This window comes from Chlorocebus sabaeus, chromosome 20 (assembly GCF_047675955.1).
Source record: "Chlorocebus sabaeus isolate Y175 chromosome 20, mChlSab1.0.hap1, whole genome shotgun sequence".
Classification (NCBI taxonomy): domain Eukaryota; kingdom Metazoa; phylum Chordata; class Mammalia; order Primates; family Cercopithecidae; genus Chlorocebus; species Chlorocebus sabaeus.
The window spans coordinates 7,646,152-7,671,409 of NC_132923.1; the positions used below are offsets into that span (position 1 = coordinate 7,646,152).

Genomic DNA, 25,258 nt, shown 5'->3' on the forward strand with positions numbered 1-25,258 from the left:
GTTCAAGACCAGCATGACCAACATGGAGAAACCCCATCTCTACTAAAAATGCAAAATTAGCTGGGCATGGTGGTGCATGCCTGTAATCTCAGCTACTTGGGAGACTGAGGCTGGAGAATTGCTTGAACCCAGGAGACGGAGGTTGCAGTGAGCCGAAATTATGCCATTGCACTCCAGCCTGAGCAACAAGAGTGAAACGCCATCTCATTAAAAAAAAAAAAAAAAAACCTGTAATCCCAGCACTCTGGGAGGCCGAGACGGGCGGATCACGAGGTCAGGAGATCGAGACCATCCTGGCTAACACGGTGAAACCCCGTCTCTACTAAAAATACAAGAAAATTAGCCGGGCGAGGTGGCGGGCGCCTGTAGTCCCAGTTACTCGGGAGGCTGAGGCAGGAGAATGGCGTGAACCCGGGGGGGCGGAGCTTGCAGTGAGCCGAGATCGCGCCACTGCACTCCAGCCTGGGGCACAGAGCGAGACTCCGTCTCAAAAAAAAAAAAAAAAAAAAAAAAAGGAATCATCTAGCTTACATTTTCTCTTTGTTGTCTTCCTGTTAGAATTTAAGCTTCATGAGATTAGAACACTGTCTCTCTCTCTCTCTCTCTCTCTCTCTCTCTCTCTCATTCTCTCATAGCATCTAAAACAGGGATTGAAACATAGTAAGTACTCAATAAATGTTTTTGAACAAATGAATTAAGGATAGCGGGGTGTGGTGGCTCAAGCCTGTAACCCCAGCACTTTGAGAAACCAAGGTGGATGGATCACTGGAGCTCAGGAGTTCAAGACCAGCTTGGGCAACATGGGGAAAACCCATCTCTACCAAATATAGAAGAATTAGCCGGGCATGGCAGCACACTCCTGTGATCCCAGCTACTTGGAGGGTTGAAGTGGGAGCATCACTTGAGCCTGGGAAGCAGAGATTGCAGTGAGCCAAGATCAAGCCACTGCCCTCTAGCCTGGGTGACACAGTGAGACCCTGTCTCAAAAAAGAATAAGGATAAATATGAAGAATTCATCAGATGCCTTGTTGAAAACGTCATACATTGTCTACATGGAATTTCTCCTTATTGTAAAATGAATCTAATTTATACCAACAACATGCTGTTTGGCTTTTTTGCAGAAAAGGAAGCAAATGAACTGATGGAAGATCTGTTTGAAACTGTGAGTAGTGATCCTCAAGTGAGAACATGGGATTGTAAGTTGGTTCTCCAACAAAATGTGTCCTTTGGTCTCTGTGATGCTCCCTCTAGAAGAAGGACTAAACCAATTCTCCTTTTAGTCTGCCTGGGAAAGAATATAATGACAAGGGAAATTTGCTAACTACTAGACTCTTGATTATCCACATGTAGGTTATCGTTATTAAAATTTTCCTTGAAGCTTTTTTTTTTTTTTTTTTTGGAAGCAAAGTCTTGCTCTGTCACCCAGGCTCTGGAGAATACAGTGGTGAAATCTCAGCTCACAGCAGCCTCGACCTCCAGGGCTCAAGCGGTTCTCTCATCTAAGCCTCCTGAGTAGCTGGGACTACAGGCACACACCTACAGGCCCAGCTAATTATTTTACTTTTTTCTAGAGACAGGGTCTCGCTATGTTCTGGAACTAACAGGCTCAAGTAATCTTCCTGCCTCAACCTCCCAAAGTGCTGGAATTATAGGTGTGAGCCAGCATATCTGGTCCCCTGAAAACTTTCGCTGGCTTTGCCTACTGTCATTTGGTGTGTCCTTAAAGATTGCCAACTAAAGTATTTTGCACACAAATAATTACCTTTTCCATAATTTTGTCTGAAAAGATATTTCTGAAGAGATTGATCATTTTGTTACCCTAGCTCTGTCCATACTGATACAAGTTGACTGGTTGAGCGATGACTTTCCCGGCATAATAGTCCTTCCAAATGTGGATTTGTGGGAGTCCTGAAGTGAGAAAGGTTCTGATGTAGGCTCTTTCTGGGTGCCAGCATTATTAAAGTCTTGTAATCTGTAGTTTTCACTCTTCCTTCCCAATACTGGAGCAACATTCGAGACCCATTCCCCAGGAAAACCCTCTCTTCCCTTTGCCCACAGTTCCAAGATGAGATGGGATTCTCCAACATGGAAGATGATGGCCCAGAAGAGGAGGAGCGTGTGGCTGAGCCTCGACCTAACTTCAACACTCCTCAAGCTCTACGGTAGGCTAGTTGAAAGACCTTGAGATTTGGAATAGAGGAAAAGTTTATTTCTGAAAAGGTTTTCAGAAGTTGCAGTTAACAATTTTTCATCCCCAACCAGCTTCTGTTACTGATGTAAGGATGCAGAGCCCTGTCAGGAGTTAGGTGTCAAGTGAAGTCTCCTTGGTATGGGGCAGTGCAGCTGTAGGCCAAGCTGTATCTGTTTGGGAAGGGAGAAAAAACAGTAGCTGGCATCCATATCCACTTCTCCAGGTGAGTGGTGCTGGAGAGGTATGTAGAAATTTATGTGGCCAGACACACAAACTACTATAACACACAAACATTTTATAATATCGAGTCTGTCCCTTTCGTTCTTTTTATGTGCCATTAATATTTGCTAAATGTGACTGAAAATTTGTTAAGTCACCTAGGCATTAGTGGAGCAAACCCTGAAGCACCTGCAGTAAGGAGTCTGAAACGTATGTGCTGACGTTTCTGCCTGAGGTTGGCACTTGTGTTACAGCATCCAGAAAGTAGAGGCTTTAATTTTTTCCTCATTTTCTGGTGGATTTGCATCTGCACTTTATTCTGTTGTAACAGCATATAATCATTAGGTGGATGGCAACAGGTCAGGATGCATTTTGTGCCGTAAGTGGAACAAAGCAAAGAGAATAGACCCTCTAATTAGTCCTGTGTTATAACTTAACAGCATTACTAAGCAGAGAGCTTGAGATCCATCTGAAAGCTAGACCTTTAATGATTTTCCAGGCTAGTGAAAAAAGATAAGATATGCCAACCAATGTCTAAAAACTAGAATTACTAGTCATTCTCCATTACAACAAATATAACAATACAACTACATCAAAAACCTCAAGATTGCTAAGTCAGTATTTGACCCATTATTTTAATTTATAGTTCATAGAACAAAATTATGGTATAGCAGAATGGAACCATTCATCCTGGGAATGTATAATGGGATTTGATTAATAAACATTTTGGTTTCGCTGATCAACTCTTTATAACTTCTTAAAATTTGGAAAGTGTAGAACTAATTTAAAATTCCTGTTAGAATTCAGTTACCTTCTGGTATTCAATGGAATATAGTCATATATCATCTCATGGTCATACCCTCTGTGAAATCTATCATTAAACGATTCGTCATTATGTATTAAATGATTCATCATTGTGTAAACATCGTAGAATGTACTTACATAAACCTAAATGGTTTAGCCTACTGCGTACCTATTGCTCCTAGGCTACAAACCTGTACAGCGTGTTGCTGTACTGTACTGAATACTGTAGGCAGTTGTAACACAACGGTAAGTACGTATGTATGTAAACATACAAAAGGTACTGTAATCTTGTGGAGCAACCTCTGAATATGTGGTTCATTATTGACTCAAACATTATGTGGCACATGACTGTACTTGGGCCGCTGCTGCTTCTCTTTCGATTGCAAATACAAACCTGTTTTAATCTTTAACTAAATAAAAATCCTGGATTCTGTAAGTCCGTAGATAGTAAAAACATCTTAAAACACAATAAAGAAGAGAGAGGAGGAAAAGACAGTCAAAACAAAATCTCTGGGGCTTCCGTTATCAGTTATCTAAATAATATTTATTAAAACTAAGTGTAGTCTATGTTTCCATTTTCTCCTTTCTTATGCTTCTGCCCTTTTGTTCCTTCAGTGGTGGTAGCACAAATGTTCAAATTTTCAGTTGTCAGTAAAGATTGTATAGACAGTCCCACAGTCTTTAGGTTTTTACTCTGCTACGCAAACCCACAGTAGTAAATACTATAAAAGAAAACTTACTCAAAGGTAATCTTTATCTGCAAAAACTACTGAAAAACGTTACCATTTAACTATTGCTGTAATGTAGGGGATTCCTTGAAATATAATAACCTGCTTGTTACAGCTACTTCAGCAGATCTTATCCTGTTGCATAGGGTATCAGCATGTGCTTAATCATTTAGGTATCTTATTCTCCCTTTATTTCTTTCTTTGTAAACATAAAAAAGGTACAGTAATCATACATAGAACTGACATGCTAGGTATTTGAATTTTTGCTCCAGCCCTGCAAACAATCTTTCATGAGAGTAGGAGTGGGAAGTTAGGGTTAGGAACCTTGGAAGAGGAATTTAAAGGGCCAAAAGAAGATAGCCTTCATGGATAGCAGTAGGATAGTATTTGAACCAACATCTCGGTTCTGTTGTTTTGAACTACTGTGCACTTCAGTTATTTTGGTATATCCTTTTCTTGCTTCATGCTAGAAAGCCTTTGACTTGTTAAGATAGCAAGGTAGTGCAGCCTGAGTAGATGGGATAATGGGACAAGCTGGACCTGGGATGGGAGTAACAAGTAAATGAGAGAAGAAATGAGAATGATGAGTTCCCACCAGCTCCTTGGCTGCTTTCTTACCCATATATTTCTCTGTCCCTAGATGTTTGTTTTTTTCCTTCATTCGTATATTATTTGGAAGAGGAATTGTAGAAGAATGGCATGGGGTATAATACAGAATTATATTTGATGCATGCTAACTACTTTGGGAAAAGATTTGTATAAGGCTGGGAGTTTGACTGCTGGGTAAAGTGAAATGGGGGATTAGTAGGGAATGAAAATTGTTCAGGCTGTTTGCTCGTCATTGGAAAGAATTGGATGTGTTGTGAACCTAGGAAAACACTCACATTCCATCATCCCCCTGTTTGGGATAGGTTTGAGGAACTACTGGCCAACCTACTAAATGAACAACATCAGATAGCAAAGGAACTATTTGAACAGCTGAAGATGAAGAAATCTTCAGCCAAACAGCAGAAGGAGGTAGGGAAGGTTAAACCCCAGTGTAAGGAAGTTCATCAGACCCTGATTCTGGACCCAGCACAGAGGAAGAGACTCCAGCAGCAGATGCAGCAGGTAACACTTGCCTTGGTCATGTTAATATTGAATTATACCAAGGCCTAACTCTGAGGCTTTGGTATAATCCAAAATTAACAACTTTGTAAATGTTAGAGATAGTTACCTTACTACCTATTAAAACTGTAGTATCTTCACATCAGTTAGAAGCTTGAGAAGTCATCATGTTCATGTCCTGTGGCTCAGGGAGGAGAGCACATAAGGACCCTAATGGTATTCGGAATTACAGATTTCAAAGGGTCCTCAGTAATCTATTCTGAAAGTGTTTTTCCTTTTCCTTTTTCTTTTCCTTTCTTTTTTTTTTTTTTTTTTGAGACGGAGTCTCGCTCTGTTGCCCAGGCTGGAGTGCAGTGACTCGATCTCAGCTCACTGAAAGCTTTTCTTCCCGGGTTCACGCCATTCTCTTGCCTCAGCCTCCCGAATAACTGAGGCTACAGGCACCCGCCACCATGCCTGGCTAATTTTTTGTATTTTTAGTAGAGACAGGGTTTCACTGTGTTAGCCAGGATGGTCTCAATCTCCTGACCTCGTGATCCGCCCGCCTCGGCCTCCCAGAGTGCTGGGATCACAGGCATGAGTCACTGCGCCTGGCCGTTTCCTTTTGTAATCTCAATTCCTCTGTTTTGAGGCTAAACTTCCTCTGGTTCTGTCATTTTGTTTGAGGGAACATGTCCGAGAAATTTATGCCAAGATCCTATGTTGTTCTCATACTCTTTCCAGAAAGCAAAATATGTGTCATAAAGTTGCAAACATCTTGTGGTTAATGTCTCTCTGAGGGCTGGGTGCAGTGGCTCACACCTGTAATCCCAGCACTTTGGGAGGCTGAGGTGGGAGGATTGCTTGAGCTGGGGAATTCAAAAGCAGCCTGGACAACAGAGTGAGACCCTGTCTCTACAAAAAATAAAAATAAGACTGGGCACAATGGCTTACACCTGAAATCCCAGCACTTTGGGAGGCCAAGGGAGGTGAATCATGAGGTCAAGTGTTCGAAGCAAGTCTGGCCAACATGGTGAAACCCCATCTCTACTAAGACAAAAAATTAGCTGGGTGTAGCAGTGGACGCCTGTAATCCCAACTACTCGGGAGGCTGAGGCAACAGAATCACTTGAAACTGGGAGGCATAGGTTACCATGAGCCGAGATCATGCCACCGCACTCCAGCCCAGAAGTCAGTGTGAGACTCTTGTCTAAAAAATAATAATAATAATAAAATAATAAAATGTGGTCCCATCTACTTGGGAGGCTGAGGTGGAAGGATTGCTTGAGCACAGGAGGTTGAGAGGGCATTGAGTCATGGTTGCACCACTGTACTCCAAGCTGCATGACAGAGCAAGACTCTGTCTCCAGGGGGAAAAAAAATCTCTCTGGGCTCCTGAAATGGCAGTGTCATAACATATCACTGTATTATTTTCTTTCTCTCCCCAGCATGTTCAGCTCTTGACACAAATCCACCTTCTTGCCACCTGCAACCCCAATCTCAATCCGGAGGCCAGTAGCACCAGGATATGTCTTGTAAGTTTCCAAATTGCTGTAATTCTATAGACTAGAATATAAAATTAGCTTGGCAGGTTATTTCTCACAGTTATTCTTCTCTCTTGGGTATTTTTTATTGCTATGGCTTCCTATGTTTGCTGAGTGAAGATAAGCCACTGATTCACATGAAAGGACAAAGAGTGTATTCAATTTTTTCTTTTCTTTTTTTTTTTTTTGAGACAGGGTCTTGCTCTTTCACCCAGGATGGAGTGCAGTGGCACAATCTCAGTTCACTGCAACCCCTGCCTCCGGGTTCAAGTGATTCTTCTGCCTCAGCCTCCCAAGTAGCTGGGACTACAGGCAGGCACCACCATGCCTGGGTAATTTTTTTTTCTATTTTTAGTAGAGACAGGGTTTGCCATGTTGGCCAGGCTGGTCTCGAGCTCCTGACCTCAAGTGATCTGCCCACTTCGGCCTCCCAAAGTACTGGGATTATAGCCATGAGCCACTGCACCTGGCCTGTCCTTCTGATATTTTTATTGGATCCTCCTCCTCATCTTTAGATCCACCCTGACTTCTTAGGTTTTTGGTACTGCTATTCGTTTCATAGATGTTGAGGCTGGGTGTAGTGGCTCACGCCTGTAATTCCAGCCTTTGGGAGGCTGAGGTGATAGGATCACTTGAGCCCAGGGGTTCAAGAACAGCCTGGGCAACATAGTAAGACCTGGTCTGTGTTCTTTAAAAAAAAAAAAAAAAAAATTAAATAGTAAAGTAAATACACATCTAGGTGTTGAATTCATTATCCATTCATTACGCTCATAATTAGTGTTTTATGTGTAGAGCTAGTTTTGCTCATGACATTTTGAGGTATTTTGAGCTTTTAAATTTGAAATTTGGCCAGGTATGATGGCTCATGCCTGTAGTCCCAGCACTTTGGTAGGTCAAGATGGGAGGATTGCTTGAGCCCAGGAGTTTGAGACCAGCCTGGGCAACACAGTAAGACCCCATCTCTACCAAAAAACTTAAAAAAAAAAATTAGCTGGGGATAGTGCCGAGTGCCTGTAGTCCCAGCAACTTGGGAGACTGAGGTAGGAGGATCACTTGAGCCTGGGACATTGAGACTGTAATGAGCTATACATCACTCCAGCCCGGGTGACAAAGTGGGAACCTGTCTCACAAAAACAAAACCAAATTTTACCTCATATAAGTTGCCTCAAACTTTTGGACAGGTAATGATGATACTCTCAGCTTCTTCAACAAGTCGTCTTTGGAGTTTGAAGAATACATTTGCTAGTACTCTAAAACTTACTTGGTGATCAACAGGATGTCTTCATCTCTTACTGTATTCAGAGGAGGATGAGGAGTACTTGGTTGTAGGCATTATTCTGAGACCAAAAGACAAAACAGTTTTAAAAGTAATGTCCTGGTCGGGTGAGGTGGCTCATCCCTGTAATCCCAGCACTATGAGAGGCCGAGTCAGGCAGATTGCGAGCCCAGGAGTGCGAAATCAGCCTGCTCAACATGACGAAACCCTGTCTCTACAAAAAATACAAAAATTAGCTATGTGTGGAGGTGTATGCCTATAGTCCCAGCTTCTCAGGAGGCAGCGGTGGGAGGATGGCTTGAGCCTGGGAGGAGGAGGTTGCAGTGAGCTGAGATTGTGCCACTGCACTCCAGCCTGAGCGGCAGAGCGAGACCTTGTCTCAAAGTAAGTAAATTAAAGTAATAGTCCTCATTCTTGAGCCTCTTAATTCTAGCTCGGGAGCTAGACCATGTATTCCTTAGTGATAAACAGTTTAAAAATAAAACAAGAATATAATCCCTGAATATCTGAGAACTCACGCGTAATCTTAACAGAGTAGTTTATTGTGAAAGACTTTATGATGATTTTTACCTGTTTTTATCCTGTAGTAGGAAGGTCAGCTTCTCATTTAGATTCTGAAGGCTACTGGTATTAATTGTCTGGAATTGTCTTAGATCTTCCTTGTGTCCTGTTTTCCCAGAAAGAGCTGGGAACCTTTGCTCAAAGCTCCATCGCCCTTCACCATCAGTACAACCCCAAGTTTCAGACCCTGTTCCAACCCTGTAACTTGATGGGAGCTATGCAGCTTATTGAAGACTTCAGCACACATGTCAGCATTGACTGCAGCCCTCATAAAACTGTCAAGAAGACTGGTAGGAGACAGATGTGTCAGCTTTAAGTTTTTACTTGCGGTGAGAGGTGGTGGGAATCTTATCCCATAGATAACTTCCTAGGATACTTGCCTAGGAATGGAGGACACAGGACATTTGTAATTTCTTTCTTCTCTCTTTTATCCTCCCTTTGTACTCATTATCTGAATTCTAGAATTATCTCTGGGCCTGGGTAAGGCATGGAGGCAGTGGACAGTATAGGAGTATGGGAGGTAGAGATATGAGGCTCAGTGCTAAGAATTGGACTATAGCAATCTGAGGGATATTAGGAGTCAGATCAAAATAAACTGGGGCCTGGTAAAGATGAAAGTCAGGTGGTAAAGTTTGGTCATGTTTAGCTTTTTACTCTCCTTATTAAGATCAACTAACTTGATTTACCATAATGTTTCTATCATAGGTGATGTCTCCATTCTGAATGAAATGTCTTGCAAGTTAGGCATGTTAGAGATTGTACATTTGCCATATTCAGTATTTTTTAAAAATTTGCCGGTTTAGATTCTACCTTGCATTGGCTTAGTATTTTTTTAGAAAATATTTGCTGTTTGCTTAAGCAAATATTTGCTTCTGATTTGTTTGCTGATTTAGCAAATTACTTGTGGTTTGTTCTGGATTTGGGTTTGTCTTTGGATGCTATTTTAAATCCCTGAGTCTTATCATTGAATTGAATATAGTTGAATTTAAGTGTACTATATCATAGACACAGATCCCAAACTACTTTAATAGCTATATTAAGTGATACAAAATGGTAATGAAAATGTGATTTAATACCAAATTATAGTATTATCTTACACATCTAGTGACCTGTTGCTTTCTTCTGGGGATATAAAAATAACACTTATGGAAGGAGAAATACGGATATAGTAGTTTTGTCTTTAGAATTGCAGAGGTTCCTGAAAGTGAGAGACTGAGAGAGGGAGAGAGAAATGAATGAGACTGAATTGTCTCATTCCTTTTATGGTTCTTTTGTTCCCAACCTCAGGAGGAGTCTGGGAGAACTTAATGCAAGTTAAGTAAAAATCAAATAAAAGTAAAATTTGGAATACCAGATTTGTGAGGGAGATTAAAGAAGTTGGAATCTTTTTCGTGTGTGTGTGTTTTTTTAAGATGGGGTCTCGCTCTGTTACTCAGGCTGCAGTGCAGTGAGGTGATCTCGGCTCACTACAACCTTTGCCTCCCAAATTCAAACAGTTCTCCTGCCTCAGCCTCCCGAGTAGCTGGAATTATAGGTGCGTGCGAACATGCCTGGCTAATTTTTGCATTTTTTAGTAGAAATGGGGTTTCACTATGTTGGCCAGGCTGGTCTTGAATTCCTGACCTCAGGTGATCCCCCTGCCTCGGCCTCCCAAAGTGCTGGGATTACAGGCATGAGCCAGCATGCCTGGCCTAGAATTTTATCCTGGGAGAAAAAAAGCATTGTTGAAGGTCTGTTATCCTTCAAAGATTTAAAGGGGAAAGGAGGTAAAACATTTTTGAGCATACACTATGTGACAGTTTTTACTAGGTACTTTTTAAGTGTTTGTTTTACTTTGTGAATAAAGTGTTACACGTAAGAAAGAGTAAGAGAGGCCAGGCTCAGTGGCTCACACCTGTAATCCAGCACTTTGGGAGGCCGAGGCAGTCAGATCACAAGGTCAGGAGATCGAGACCATCCTGTCTACAGTGAAACCCTGTCTCTACTAAAAATACAAAAAATCAGCCGGGCGTGGTGGCAGGCACCTGTAGTCCTAGCTACTCAGAAGGCTAAGGCAGGAGAATGACGTGAACCCGGGAGGCAGAGCTTGCAGTGACCCGAGATTGTGCTATGCACTCCAAACTGGGTGACAGAGCCAGACTCCATCTTAAAAAAAAAAAAAAACAGCCGGGCGCGGTGGCCCAAGCCTGTAATCCCAGCACTTTGGGAGGCCGAGACGGGTGAATCACGAGGTCAGGCGATCGAGACCATCCTGGCTAACACGGTGAAACCCTGTCTCTACTAAAAAATACAAAAAACTAGCCGGGCGAGGTGGCGGGCGCCTGTAGTCCCAGCTACTCGGGAGGCTGAGGCAGGAGAATGGCGTGAACCCGGGAGGCGGAGCTTGCAGTGAGCTGAGATCCGGCCACTGCACTCCAGCCTGGGCGACAGAGCGAGACTCCGTCTCAAAAAAAAAAAAAAAAAAAAAAGAATAAGAGAGTCAACTTTTATAGCCATTAAATGGGACTCCATTTAGACATAATGTTAGTTGAAGAAAGACTGTGGAAACTCTTTGGGAAATGGTGGGCAGATGGGAGGGAATCAGGTTAGATAAGGACAGCTCTACCTAAATGCAGAAATGCATTCACAGGCTTTTTGAAGCCCTCTTTTTTCCTAGAAGCTGATTTATCCGAGATTCATTTTCTTATAGCCAATGAATTTCCCTGTTTGCCAAAGCAAGTGGCTTGGATCCTGGCCACAAGCAAGGTTTTCATGTACCCAGAGTTACTTCCAGTGTGTTCCCTAAAGGCAAAGAATCCCCAGGATAAGATACTCTTCACCAAGGCTGAGGACAAGTAAGTGTTTACTCTGGGGGATCAAAACAGCAGAATATCCCAAGGAGAAGACATAGTTCCTTTGAGGAGTTTAGGGGAAGTAAGATTTGTGTAATAAAACATGGACACAAAAGACAAAAGGAAGAGCAGTATAGATGAGCAGATTCCTCTAGGACGTGGTTGTTTGTGCCAAATACTGCTTTCTGGGGGATGTCACACACATTTTTAAATTGTTTTAGACCAGACTTGTTGGCTCCCACCTGTAATCCCAGCACTTTGAAAGGCCAAGGCAGGAGGTTCACTTTTAGTGTTACTTATTTAGAGACAAGATCTTACTCTTTTACCCAGGCTGGAGTGCAGTGTTGCAATCACAGCTTACTGCAGCGTTGAACTCCTGGGATCGAGCGATCCTCCTGCTTCAGCCTCCATGGAGTAGCTGGGACCACAGGCGTGTGCCACCATTACATGGGTAATTTTTTGTGTACAGGTGAGGGTCTCTGTTGCCCAGGCTGCTCTTGATCTCCTGACCTCAAATGATCCACCCACTCGTGGCCTCCCAAAGTCCTGGGATTACAGGCATGAGCCACCGCGCCCATCTAGATTATGAACATTTTTATGGCTCTTTGTGTGTATTGCCACACTGTTATCAGCAAATATGTATATATGTAACCATGATTATATATGTTATGTTAGAGGATAGTATTGGTGCCAGTTTAATTGTCTGACAGAGTACTTATTATTCATTTTATATTTGTTTTATTAGGATCATTTTCCTTCCCATGTATTCTCTTTGAACTTCCTTTGTATTGTTAATATACAGCTCATCACGATCTGACATTTATTAATGATTTATGACTAGTTTCTCTTGCTCCTACTTGTGAACTATTTGATTCTTATTGATAGTACTTAATCACTACTCACTAAATACCTGAAATTTTCTACTGAGTAGTCACCAACTTATACAAGAATTAGTTGTCAAAAAAGTAGATTGGCCAGCCATGGCGGCTCACACCTGTAATGCCGGCACTTTGGGAGGCCGAGGCAGAGGATGGCTTGAGGCCAGGAGTTCAAGATCAGCCTGGGCAACAAAGTGAGAACTGGTCTCTACAAATAATGAAAGAAAACATTAGCTAGGCATGGTAGCAAACGTTTATGGCCACAGATACTCAGGAGGCTGAAGTGCGAGAATCAATTGAACCCAGGCATTCAAGGCTGCAATGCACTGTAATCATGCCACTGCTCTCCAGCCTGGACAACAGAGCAAGATCCTGTCTGAAAAAATGAAAAAATAGATTGGGCCACACGCCATGGGCTCATACTTGTAATCTCAGCACTTTGGGAGGCTGAGACCGGAGAATCACTTCAGCTTAGGAAGTAGCGGCTGCAGTGGGCTGCAATTGTGCCACTGCACTCCAGCCCAGTTAACAGAGTGAGACCTTAAGAAAAAATGAGAAAAAGTAGATTGTAAAATGTGTTAGTCTGGGGAGGCCCTTTAGAAGGAAGGACTGTGAAGTGAGATTTAGTGTCATTGCTCCTTTCTCAGTTTGTTAGCTTTAGGACTGAAGCATTTTGAAGGGACTGAGTTTCTTAACCCTCTAATCAGCAAGTACCTTCTAACCTGCAAGACTGCCCGCCAACTGACAGTGAGAATCAAGAACCTCAACATGAACAGAGCTCCTGACAACATCATTAAAGTGAGTGTTTCCTGCATGCGCCATCCAGGCACCTCACTAATACATATCCGTTCTTTCCTCTTGTTATTCTAACAGGAAAGAAGAACCTTATTTTATCTTAAGCTAATTTCTCCTACTTGTACACTAGATGAATTCCCCTGTTGCCTTTTCAGGGACATTGACTCATTCATTACGTTCCTCTGGAGTATCTTCATCCTGTTAAAAGATTTCACAAATCCATGTTTCCCTGTAATAATTCTCTTTCTTGAACTTTTTTTTTTTTGAGACGGAGTCTCGCTCTGTCGCCCAGGCTAGAGTGCAGTGGCGCAATCTCGGCTTACTGCAAGCTCCGCCTCCTGGGTTCACGCCATTCTCCTGCCTCAGCCTCCCGAGTAGCTAGGACTGCAGGCGCCCGCCACCACACCCGGCTAATTTTTTTGTATTTTTAGTAGAGACGGGGTTTCACCGTGTTAGCCAAGATGGTCTCGATCTCCTGACCTCGTGATCCGCCCGCCTCAGCCTCCCAAAGTGCTGGGATTACAGGCGTGAGCCACTGCACCCAGCCTCTTTCTTGAACTTTCTAGAAATGATATGCTGGCCGGGCGCGGTGGCTCACGCCTGTAATCCCAGCACTTTGGGAGGCCGAGACGGGCGGATCACGAAGTCAGTAGATGGAGGCCATCCTGGCTAACCCGGTGAAACCCCATCTCTACTAAAAAAATACAAAAAACTAGCCAGGCGAGGTGGCGGGCGCCTGTAGTCCCAGCTACTCGGGAGGCTGAGGCAGGAGAATGGTGTAAACCCGGGAGGCGGAGCTTGCAGTGAGCTGAGATCCGGCCACTGCACTCCAGCCTGGGTGACAGAGCGAGACTCCGTCTCAAAAAAAAAAAAAAGGCCGGGCGCGGTGGCTCAAGCCTGTAATCCCAGCACTTTGGGAGGCCGAGGTGGGTGGATCACGAGGTCAGGAGATCGAGACTATTCTGGCTAACATGGTGAAACCCCATCTCTACTAAAAATACAAAAAACTAGCAGGGTGTGGTGGCGGGCGCCTGTAGTCCCAGCTACTTGGGAGGCTGAGGCAGGAGAATGGCGTGAACCTGGGAGGCGGAGCTTGCAGTGAGCCGAGATCACGCCACTGCACTCTAGCCTGGGAGAGACAGCGAGACTCCGTCTCAAAAAAAAAAAAGAAATGATATGCAGTATTCCACTTACATGTTTTGGGGTTTTGTTTTGTTTTTTGGTCAAATGTAATCTTGTACTGTCACACAGACTGGAGTGCAGGAGTATAGTGGCATGATCCTGGCTCACTGCAGCTTCCACCTCCCAGGTTCAAGTGATTCTCCTGCCTCAGCATCCCAAGTAGCTGAGATTACAGGCGTGCCCACCACGCTTAGCTAACTTTTTGTATTTTTGTGTGTTGGCCAGGCTGGTCTTGAACTTCTGGTCTCAAGTAGTCCACCGTCTTGGCATCCCAGAGGCTAGGATTAAATACATAAGCCACTGTGCCCAGCCTATATACTTTTTCTCAACTCTGTGTTTATTTGTTTGTATGTATGCATGTATTTATTTATTTATTGAGATGGAGTTTCGCTCTTGTCCCCCAGGCCCGGCCTATATACTTTTTCTCGACTCTTTTTACTTATCGATTGATTGATTGAGATGGAGTTTCGTTCTTGACCCCCTGGCTGGAGTGATGGCACGACCTCGGCTGACTGCAACCTCTGCCTCCTGGGTTCAAGCGATTCTGCTGCCTCAGCCTCCCTTGTAGTTGGGACTACAGGCCACCACCACCATGCCCATCTGATTTTTGTATTTAGTAGAGTCAGGGTTTCACCGTGTTGGCCAAGCTGGTCTCGAACTCCTGACCTCAGGTGATCCATCTGCCTCGGCCTCCCTAAGTGTTGGGATTACAGACGTGAGCCATCACCCCCGGCCTTCTTTTTTATTTAGATATTTATTTATGGTTTGTTTTTTGTTGTTTGTTTGTTTAGAGACTGGTTTTCACTTTGTCATCCTGGCTGGAGTGCATGGGCACAATCATAGGTCACTTAAACCTCAAACTTCTGGGTGATCCTTCCACTTCAGTCTTCTGAGTAGCTTATACTACAGGTGCATGCCACCAAGGCTAGCTAATTATTTTATTTTGTGTGAAGACAGGGTGTCATTTTGTTGCCCAGGTTGGTCTTGAAGTCCTGACCTCAAGCAGTTCTCTTGCCTCAGCTCGGCCTCCCAGAGTGTTGGGATTACAGGTGTGAGCCTTTGGTTTCGTTTTGTTTTTGTATTTTTCTTGAGACGAAGTCTTACTCTCCTGCCTAGGCTGAATTATAGTGGCATAGTCATAACTCACTGCAGCCTGCTCAAGCATTCTTCCAACATCAGCCTCCCAAGGAGCTGGGATACCACCGTGCTTGGCCATTATTATTATTATTATTTTTTTTTTTTTGACAGAATCTCGCTCTGTCACCCAGGCTGGAGTGCAGTGGCACAATTTTAGCTCACTGCAACCTCCGGCTACCAGGTTGAAACAGTTTTCATGCCTTCGCCTCGTGAGTAGCTGGGACTACAGGCATGCACCACCACACCTGGCTAATTTTTATATTTTTAGTAGAAACATAATTTTACCATATTGGTCAGTCTGATCTTGAACTCCTGACCTCAGGTGATCTACCCACCTCGGCCTCCCAAAGGGCTGGAATTATAGGCATGAGTCACTGTGCCTGGCAAAAAAAAAAAATTTTTTTTTTTTTTTTTTTTTTTTTTTTAAGAGATGGGGTGTCCCTGTATTGCCCAGGCTGGTCTTCAATTCTTGGCCTTAGGCAATTCTCTTGTCTCAGCCTCTAGTTGGTACTTCCTGGTGTATTGGATTTAGGCCTTATTTATTAACCATAAACCATGGAAGCCAAAGATTTACCTCTCTCCTCACTCCATTTCTCCCACCACAAACATGCACATTTTATGCTCTCCAAACTCCTCACTAGTAGTTATGGAACAATTTTGGTTAGATTGTATTCAGGATTTACATTGTAAGATTTTAAGGACTGTTGGCCAGGCGCGGTGGCTCATGCCTGTAATCCCAGCACTTTGGGAGGCCGAGGCGGGTGGATCACGAGGTCAGGAGATCCACACCATCTTGGCTAACACAGTGAAACCCTGTTTCTACTAAAAATACAAAAACTTAGCCAGCCATGGTGGCAGGCACCTGTAGTCCCAGCTACTCGGGAGGCTGAGGCAGGAGAATGGCGTGAACCCAGGAGGCGGAGCTTGCAGTGAGCCGAGATCGCACCACTGCATTCCAACCTGGGCGACAGAGCGAGACTCCGTCTCAAAAAAAAAAAAAAAAAAAAGATTTTAAGGACTGTATAAATGCTCTTCATAGCTCAACTATGTTACTGTGATACCTTGCCTTTTCTGCTGAACATTTTGTTTCCCAGATCATCTTTTGGTGTGTTCAGGCGTTGTAGATATTCTGTCACTTTCATCATGAAGAAATTGCTCCCTGAGCCCTTTGACACTATTCCACTCTAAGAATGTTGCTCTCCAGGTTGCTGCACTGATGTCTTCTTGGGCTTTTTCTTCACCATCATCCTGGGAATTCCTTTGGCCTCATATTGTGTTAGATCCTCTTTATTTCCTGAATTCTACATCTTTGCTTTTGCATTACTTTTTTTTTTTTTTTTTTAAGACATAGTCTTGCTCTGTCCCCCAGGCTGGAGTGCAGTGGCACGGTCTTGGCTCACTGCAACCTTGGTCTTGGTCTTGAACTCCTGGCCTCAGGGGATCCACCCGCGTCAGCCTCCCAAAGTGCTGGGATTACAGTCGTGAGACACCATGCCTGGCCTTGTTTTTTATTTTGTTTTGGGTTTTTTTTTGAGACCGTGTCTCGCTTTGTTGCCCAGGCTGGAGTGCAGAGTCGCAGTGATCTTGGCTCACTGTAACCTCCGTCTCCCAGGTTCAAGCAGTTCTCCTGTCTCAGCCTCCCGAGTAGCTGGGAAAATAGGCACATGCTACCACGCCTGGCTAATTTTTTGTATTTTTAATAGAGACGGAGTTTCACTGTGTTAGTCAGGATGGTCTTGCTCTTCTGACCTCTTGATCCACCTGTTTTGGTCTCCCAAGGTGCTGGGATTATAGGCATATTACTTTTTACTTTAGTGGAACACATTCCAGTAGCTTTTTTAAAAAAAAATTTTTTCTAAATTTTTAAAAATTGAGTTGGGGGGTTCTCAGTTTTTTGCCCAGACTGGTCTAAAACTCCTGGGTTCAAGTGATCCTCCTGCTTCAGCGTCCCAAAGTGCTGGGATTATAGGCATGAGCCACCCTGCCTGGCCCCATTCCAGTAGCATTCTGAGGGAGAGTGCTTGGGAAGGGAATTTTCACATTTAAACCATCTCTATTCATGGTCAATGTCAGTTTCCTCGTTTTTGTTTGTTTGTTTGTTTCTTTTTTTGAAACAGAGTCTCTGTTGCTCACTGCAGCCTCTGCCTCCTGGGTTCAAGCGATTCTCTTGCCTCAGCCTCCTGAGTGGCTGGGATTACATGTATGTGCCACCACAGCCAGCTAATTTTTGTATTTTTAGTAGGGATGGGGTTTTACCATGTTGGCCAGGTGATTTCGAACCCCTGACCTCAAGTGATCCACCCGCCTCGGCCTCTCGAAGTGCTGGGATTACAGACGTGAGCCACCACATACACCACGTCTGGCCAGTTTCCTGGTACTAATATTCTACTGTGTACCTTGTTTATATGTATCACTCTTGTTACTATGTAACATAAAAACATATTGGGGCCGGGCGCGGTGGCTCAAGCCTGTAATCCCAGCACTGTGGGAGGCCGAGACGGGCAGATCACAAGGTCAGGAGATCGAGACCATCCTGGCGAACACGGTGAAACCCTGTCTCTACTAAAAAGTACAAAAAAACTAGCCGGGCGAGGTGGCGGGTGCCTCTAGTTCCAACTACTTGGGAGGCTGAGGCAGGAGAATGGCGCGAACCCAGGAGGCAGAGCTTGCAGTGAGCTGAGATCCGGCCACTGCACTCCAGCCTGGGCGACAGAGCGAGACTCTGTCTCAAAAAAAAAGAAAAACATTATATTGGGAGAAACTGGTTGAAGAGTACATGGGACCTCTTGGTACTATTTTTTGCAGTTTCCTATGACTCCATAATTATTTCATAATAAAAGGAAAAAAATAATACTCTCCTCTGTCACTATATCTAGAATTCTAGGTAGGAAATAATTTTTTAAGAAGCTTTTAAGGGCCTCACTTCATTTTCTTCTAGCTCCTACTGTGGTGCTTAGAAATTTCATGCCCTTTAACTTTTTTTTTTTTTTTTTTTTCCTGAGACAGGGTCCCACCCTGTTGCCCATTCTGCAGCATGACTCAATCATGGCTCCCGCCCAATTTTTTTTTTTTTTTTTTTTTTTTTTCTTTAAGACATGGTCTTGCTATGTTGGCCAGGCTGGTCTCAAACTCCTGGCGTCAAGTGATCATCCTGTCTTGGCCTCCCACAGTAATGGGATTATAGGCATGAGCCACAGCCCCATTTTTTCTCAACCTCTGACAGCATGCAGATTTTTCCTTTGGCTTCAATATTTTGAAAATTCATGATAATATGCCTTAGTATTTGTCTATTTTTATCCATGGTTTTTTAAGTTCTTTTTTTTTTTTTTTTTTGGAGACACAATCTCGCTCAGGCCGAATGCAATGGCATGATCTTGGCTCACTGGAACCTCCGCCTTCCGTTTCAGCCTCCCGAGTAGCTGGGACTACAGGTGCTCACCACCACACCCTGCTAATTTTTGTATTTTTAATAGAGACGGGATTTCACCTTGTTGGTCAGGCTGGTCTGAAACTCCTGACCTTGTGACTCACCCATCTCGGCCTCCCAGAGTGCTGGGATTACAGGTGTGGTCCACCATACCCGGCCTATCCATGGTTTTAAGGCACACATGATAAACCTTATTCTTCTGCAGAAATAATGTTTTGTTTTGTTTTGTTTTGTTTTGTTTTTTTTGAGATGGAGTCTTACTCTGTCTCCAGGCTGGAGTGCAGTAGCATGATGTCAGCCCACTGCAACCTCCGCCTTCTGGTTTCAAGTGATTCTCGTGCCTCAGCCTCCCGAGTAGCTGAGATTACAGGCAGGTGCCACCACAGTTAGCTAATTTTTGTATTTTTGGTAGAGACGGGGTTTCACCATGTTGGCCAGGATGGTCTTGATCTCCTGACATTGTGATCTGCCTGCCTCAGCCTCCCTAAGGGCTGGGATTATAGGCATGAGCCACCACGCCTGGCCAGAAGTAATTTTTGTTTAAGTTTTAGTTTTGTGTAATTTGTTGTGTACATCTTTGTACTTTTTTAGGGGGGCCAGGGCAGGGGTCAGGAATGGAGTCTTGGTCTGTCACCCAGGCTGGAGTGCAGTGGTGCAGTCTCGGCTCACTGCAACCTCTTAATTCCTCGGTTCAAGCGATTCTCCTACCTCAGCCTGCCAAGTAGCTGCCATCACAGGCGTGCACCACCATACCCAGCTCATTTTTTTTATACTTTTTTTTTTTTTTTTTTTTTGAGACGGGAGTCTCGCTCTGTCGCCCAGGCTGGAGTGCAGTGGCCGGATCTCAGCTCACTGCAAGCTCTGCCTCCCGGGTTCATGCCATTCTCCTGCCTCAGCCTCCCGAGTAACTGGGACTACAGGCGCCCGCCACCTCGCCCGGCTAGTTTTTTTGTAGTTTTAGTAGAGACGGGGTTTCACCGTGTTAGCCAGGATGGTCTCGATCGCCTGACCTCGTGATCCGCCCGTCTCGGCCTCCCAAAGTGCTGGGATTACAGGCTTGAGCCACCGCGCCCGGCTTTTTTATACTTTTATTGGAAACAGGATTTCGCCATGTTGGCCAGGCTGGTCATGAACTCCTGACCTCTAGTGATCCATCCTCCTCGTTCTCCCAAAGTGCTGGCATCACAGGCATGAGCCACCATGCCCAGCCCTTTGTATGTTTTTTAATGTAGGATGTCATTATTTGTCCACTTGACTCTCTCCCACTGGTCTGTAAGCTCCATGAGATTAGGAATTGCTTCCCTTATGTGTGTGCTTAGCTTTTAGCACAGTGCCTAGGATATAGAAAACATCCTTATATGTTGGATGAACAGATGCTTATTGTCAGTGGTTTAAGTTCAGTTCTTATCTTCTTTTTTTTTTTTTTGAGATGGAGTCTCACCCTGTTACCAAGACTGGAGTGCAGTGGCGTGGTCTTGGCTCCCTGCAGTCTCCACCCTACCACCCCCACTGCCGGGTTCAAGCGATTCTTTTGCCCCAGCCTCCCAAATAACTGGGATTACAGGCACCCACCACCACACGTGGCTAATTTTTGTATTTTAGTAGAGACAGACTTTCACCATGTTGGCCGGGCTGGTCTCAAACTCTTAACCTCAAGTGATCTGCCCGCCTCAGCCTCCCAAAGTGCTGGGATTACAAGCTTGAGCCACCATGGCCAGCCTATTTACTCTTAAAACTGAACTGCTTCGGTGTTTTTTTTTTTTTTCTTCCCTTCTGATGCCCTTCACACCTTCATTTGCTTAAAATCTTTGATGTGTCCATTTTATAGATCACAATGCTGTCTTTGCAGCTGTTGAGCAGGAACAAATCTTACATAAGATTGCTCTGAGCATCTGCTTCCTTTTCTCTCTGTGACCTAAACTCTGTCCTTCCTGGCAGCCAGAATGGAGATCATCAGTCAGAAAATATTGAATAACTGGCCGGGTGCGGTGGCTCACACCTGTAATCCCAGAACTTTGGGAGGCTGAGGCAGGCAGATCACAATGTCAGGAGATCAAGACCATCCTGGCCAACATGGCGAAACCCCATCTCTACTAAAAACACAAAAAATTAGCCGGGCATAATGGCAGGCACCTGCTACTCGGGAGGTTGAGGCAGGAGAATGGTGTGAACCTGGGAGGCGGAGCTTGCAGTGAGCCAGGATCGTGCCACTGCACTCCAGCCTGGGCAACAGACTGAGACTGTCTCCAAAAAAAAAAAAAATACTGAATAACTATAAAATCTTTAAATAGAGATTAATTTGAAATGTACAAGTATTCAGCATATGCCATTTATATGTGTGTGTTCATGGATGTTTGTGTATGTAGTTTTGTGTGTGTGTGTGTGTGTCTCTCTCTCGATCCACCACCCACCCCATTCACCAGCCTGACAGAGGACAACAGTGTTTCCAAAAGGAATGTAACTCATGCGCATTTTTTTTGTGTTAAGTTTTATAAGAAGACCAAACAGCTGCCAGTCTTAGTAAAATGCTGTGAAGAGATCCAGCCACATCAGTGGAAGCCACCTGTAGAGAGAGAAGAACACCGGCTCCCATTCTGGTTAAAGGTACAACCCTCTTCCTCAAAGTCTGTGGGAGGCAAGTCACTGAAAGTTCTGAGAGAGTATCAGGGGCTTCCTTAATTGACTAATGCTTTAGTTGTAGAACTAGGACTTAGAAATCTTCCTCATTCACCTTTCTTCCCTTACTTTGCCTTTCTCCGGGTGATTCTACAACATTTTCAAAATAATGGGTAAAATGATAATTTGCTAAAGGAAATTCAGAGAAGAGTTTCTAAAGTGTATAACTGGAATGTGGTCTTTGTAGAAATTTGATATACAGAGTCCCTTCTTGGAAAGATGCTTTGAGCTTGTCTCAGGTCCCTAAAACCTAGAAAGCCCTATTCTTTTTCCCAAATTCTGACATATGCTGGATCAGAGTGTTCTTGTTTCCAATAGGCCAGTCTGCCATCCATCCAGGAGGAACTGCGGCACATGGCTGATGGTGCTAGAGAGGTAGGACATGTGACTGGAACCACTGAGATCAACTCAGATCAAGGCCTAGAAAAAGACAACTCGGAGAGTGAAACTCGGTACCCACTGCTGTTGCCTAAGGGTGTGGTCCTGAAACTGAAGCCAGTTGCCAACCGTTTCCCCAGAAAGGCTTGGAGACAGAAGCGTTCATCAGTCCTGAAGCCCCTCCTTATCCAACCCAGCCCCTCTGTCCAGCCTAGCTTCAACCCTGGGAAAACATCAGCCCAATCAACTCATTCAGAAGCCCCTCCGAGCAAAATGGTGGTCCGGATTCCTCACCCGATTCAGCCAGCCACTGTTTTACAGACAGTTCCAGGTGTCCCTCCACTGGGGGTCAGTGGAGGTGAGAGTTTTGAGTCTCCTGCAGCACTGCCTGCTATGCCCCCTGAGGGCAGGACAGGCTTCCCTCTGTCTGAGTCCCAGACTTTGCTCTCTTCTGCCCCTGTGCCCAAGGTAATGCTGCCTTCTTCCCCTTCCCCTTCTATGTTTCGAAAGCCATATGTGAGACGCAGACCCTCAAAAAGAAGGGGAGCCAGGGCCTTTCGCTGTATCAAACCTGCCCCTGTTATCCATCCTGCATCTGTTATCTTCACTGTTCCTGCTACCACTGTGAAGATTGTGAGCCTTGGCAGTGGCTGTAACATGATCCAGCCTGTCAATGCGGCTGTAGCCCAGAGTCCCCAGACTATTCCCATTACCACCCTCTTGGTTAACCCTACTTCCTTCCCCTGTCAATTGAACCAGCCCCTTGTGGCCTCCTCTGTCTCACCCTTAATTGTTTCTGGCAATTCTGTGAATCTTCCTATACCATCCACCCCTGAAGATAAGGCCCACGTGAATGTGGACATTGCTTGTGCTGTGGCTAATGGGGAAAATGCCTTTCAGGGCCTAGAACCCAAATTAGAGCCCCAGGAACTATCTCCTCTCTCTGCTACTGTTTTCCCCAAAGTGGAACATAGCCCAGGGCCTCCATCAGCAGATGCAGAGTGCCAAGAAGGATTGTCAGAGAACAGTGCCTATCGCTGGACTGTTGTGAAAACAGAGGAGGGAAGACAAGCTCTGGAGCCGCTGCCTCAGGGCATCCAGGAGTCTCTAAACAACTCTTCCTCTGGGATTTAGAGGAAGTTGTCAAGATGGAACCTGAAGATGCTACAGAGGAAATCAGTGGATTTCCTTGAGGAAGGAGAATAGAGTCTGGAGACTGGGAGCCTTCACTTCAGCCTCCGATTGGTGACGAATAGGACGTAACCAATAGGAAACCTTTAAAAGGGTACTTAAACCGCAGAAGATTTTGCAACTGGGGCTCTTGAGCAGCTTGCTTTAGCCTGCTCCAACTCTGTGGAGTATACTTTTGCTTCAATAAATCTGTGCTTTTATTGCTTTGTTTCATTGATTTGTGCAATTTGTTCAATTCTTCATTCAACATTCCAAGTACCTGGACAACTTGTAGTCAAGACCCTCCGCCAGTAACATTTTGGCAAGCCAGCCTGGAGGTAAGTCCAAATTGGGGGTTTATTTTTCTTTTCTTTTTTCATTTTTCTTTCCCTATCAAGCCTTCATTTGGGGGCATGGACTAGAGCTATCTCTGTGCAATGCTCCCTCCACCCCATACAGGGGAACCTTTTCCTCTCTCTTTCCGTTTTCCACGTTGAGACTCAGCGGATAGCATCTGAACATGGAGGCAACTGCAGGTCTGTGCCCGGGCCACTCTCCAGTGAGACTGAAGGGTATCCATGTGGGAGCACTTGATCACCATCACCCAGTTTGGGTGAGGGACCTGAGTTCTCTTTTTTTGAGTCTTTCAGCTGCTGTTTTCTAATAGCTCTTTGGTAATTGAGGGCAGCTGGACAGGGCCACTCTCCATTGTTACCTGAAGGCCAAGGAGTGAATGGCAATAGCTTCCCTGCCCGGAAGGGAGAAAGACTCTTTTCTGTCTTTCCTGGTTATAGTCTCTGATTTCTACATGTGACACCATTGGCAGTGGTAGCTCATTCAGGGCGAATTCACACTCAGTCCTCTTAAACCCTCTTTTCTTATGCCAGATTTTCTTAGAGTTAGCCAGTGAGGGCAAAACACAGTGTCTCCTGGATATTTTGACTCTTCTACTCAATCCATTTGGCTGGATGATGACCTTTGGGGCCCACAAGCTTTAGAATACATTCTACATCTTGGACCTCCAGTGAGGGGACCTTGTTTCCTTCATCTTCACCATATTTCAGTAAAATGGCCTGTCCTTACACAGGATCCATTGTCATGGTGGTGGATTTTTAAACATTCCCTCTCTCATCCAGGGCCAGAATGGAATAGCCAGCCCTATTATTTTATTTTTCATGTCTAAAATCAACCTTTTCCCCTGAAATTACCCATAATCCACATGACAAACCTACCAGCCTCCTGTTCCTCTCATTAAAGTACACAACTATCACTCTAGTGGAACAGGAAGTATGGGAAACCATGGCCTTACCAAATTATAAGGATGCTAGAGGCCAGTTGCTGTGACTCACGCCTGTAATCCCAGCACTTTGGGAGGCTGAGGCGGACAGATCACCTGAGGTCAGGAATAGAAGACCAGCCTGGTCAACATGGTGAAACCCCATCTCTACTGAAAATACAAAATTAGCCTGGCATCATGATGCACACCTGCAAGCCCAGCTACTCGGGAGGCTGAAACAGGAGAATTATTTGAACCCAGGAGGTGGAGGTTGCTGTGAGCCAAGATCGTGCCCGTTGCACTCCACCCTGGGCAACAAAAGTGAAACTCCATCTCCAAAAAAAAAAAGGATGCTAGAAGTCAAGGCCTTCATCCAGGGATAAAAGGAGTTCATAGTGAGTCACCAGTGGTGGAGAGGACCTTCCCAAAGTAGTGCTGGCACCCATCAAAGGTCACAGATGTCAGACAAAGATGGGACCCTAAAGGGGAACACCCTTAGGGACTCCAGTCAAGCAGCCAGGAACAATGGGCAGTCAGTGGAATTCTTAATTATAACACTATCTGCAATTAGACTTATTTTGCAAAATGCAGGGTAAATGGCCAGAAATCCCATATGTGCAGGTCTTCATGGGTGTATATCAAAACCCAACCGTGTGCAAAACTCCAGAACCTTTCTCATAATCAAAGGTCCTGAGGCAGAACCAGGTATTGTAGATGATCTTCTTTTTACAAGGGCCACCTGTCTCTTGGGGAATGGCAACCTCCCTCGTGTATCCTGTTGCCAAGTGCTCCTGAGGCTCAAACCCAAGAGCAAAAACCAGGGACCCTGCTAAGTTCCCCTCACAGTGGAACACCTTACTCAACTCCCTTCCAGCCCTGCCACTCATTAGGGAAGTAGCAGGAGCTAAGGGGCCAGTTGTAGTTGGCAGGCTCGCTTCTCCATAACACAATGTAAAGAAAAGCTAGGAAGCTATTCTAAGAACCCCAGGAAATTTGCAGATGTGTTCCCAACTTTTGACTTTAGCCTTTGATCTCTCATGGAGGAATATTCAATTCATTCTAGCAACCTGTTGTACCCCCTTGGAAAAGGAACAAATCT

At 44.6% G+C, this 25,258-nt stretch overlaps 1 protein-coding gene across 1 annotated transcript in view; it reads left to right on the top strand.

Annotated features, from left to right (window-relative positions):
* YY1AP1 (YY1 associated protein 1) overlaps positions 1–23,117 on the top strand; it is a 30,421-nt gene extending 7,304 nt beyond the window's left edge. The window contains 10 exon segments of the mRNA XM_037997803.2: positions 1,122–1,162; positions 2,059–2,162; positions 4,854–5,052; positions 6,477–6,563; positions 8,528–8,699; positions 11,099–11,243; positions 12,766–12,916; positions 21,147–21,263; positions 21,654–22,836; positions 22,839–23,117. Coding sequence (XP_037853731.2) covers positions 1,142–1,162; positions 2,059–2,162; positions 4,854–5,052; positions 6,477–6,563; positions 8,528–8,699; positions 11,099–11,243; positions 12,766–12,916; positions 21,147–21,263; positions 21,654–22,836; positions 22,839–22,906 — 2,247 coding nt within the window. The 5' untranslated portion in view covers positions 1,122–1,141 and the 3' untranslated portion in view covers positions 22,907–23,117.
* Positions 23,118–25,258: the final 2,141 nt, after the last annotated feature.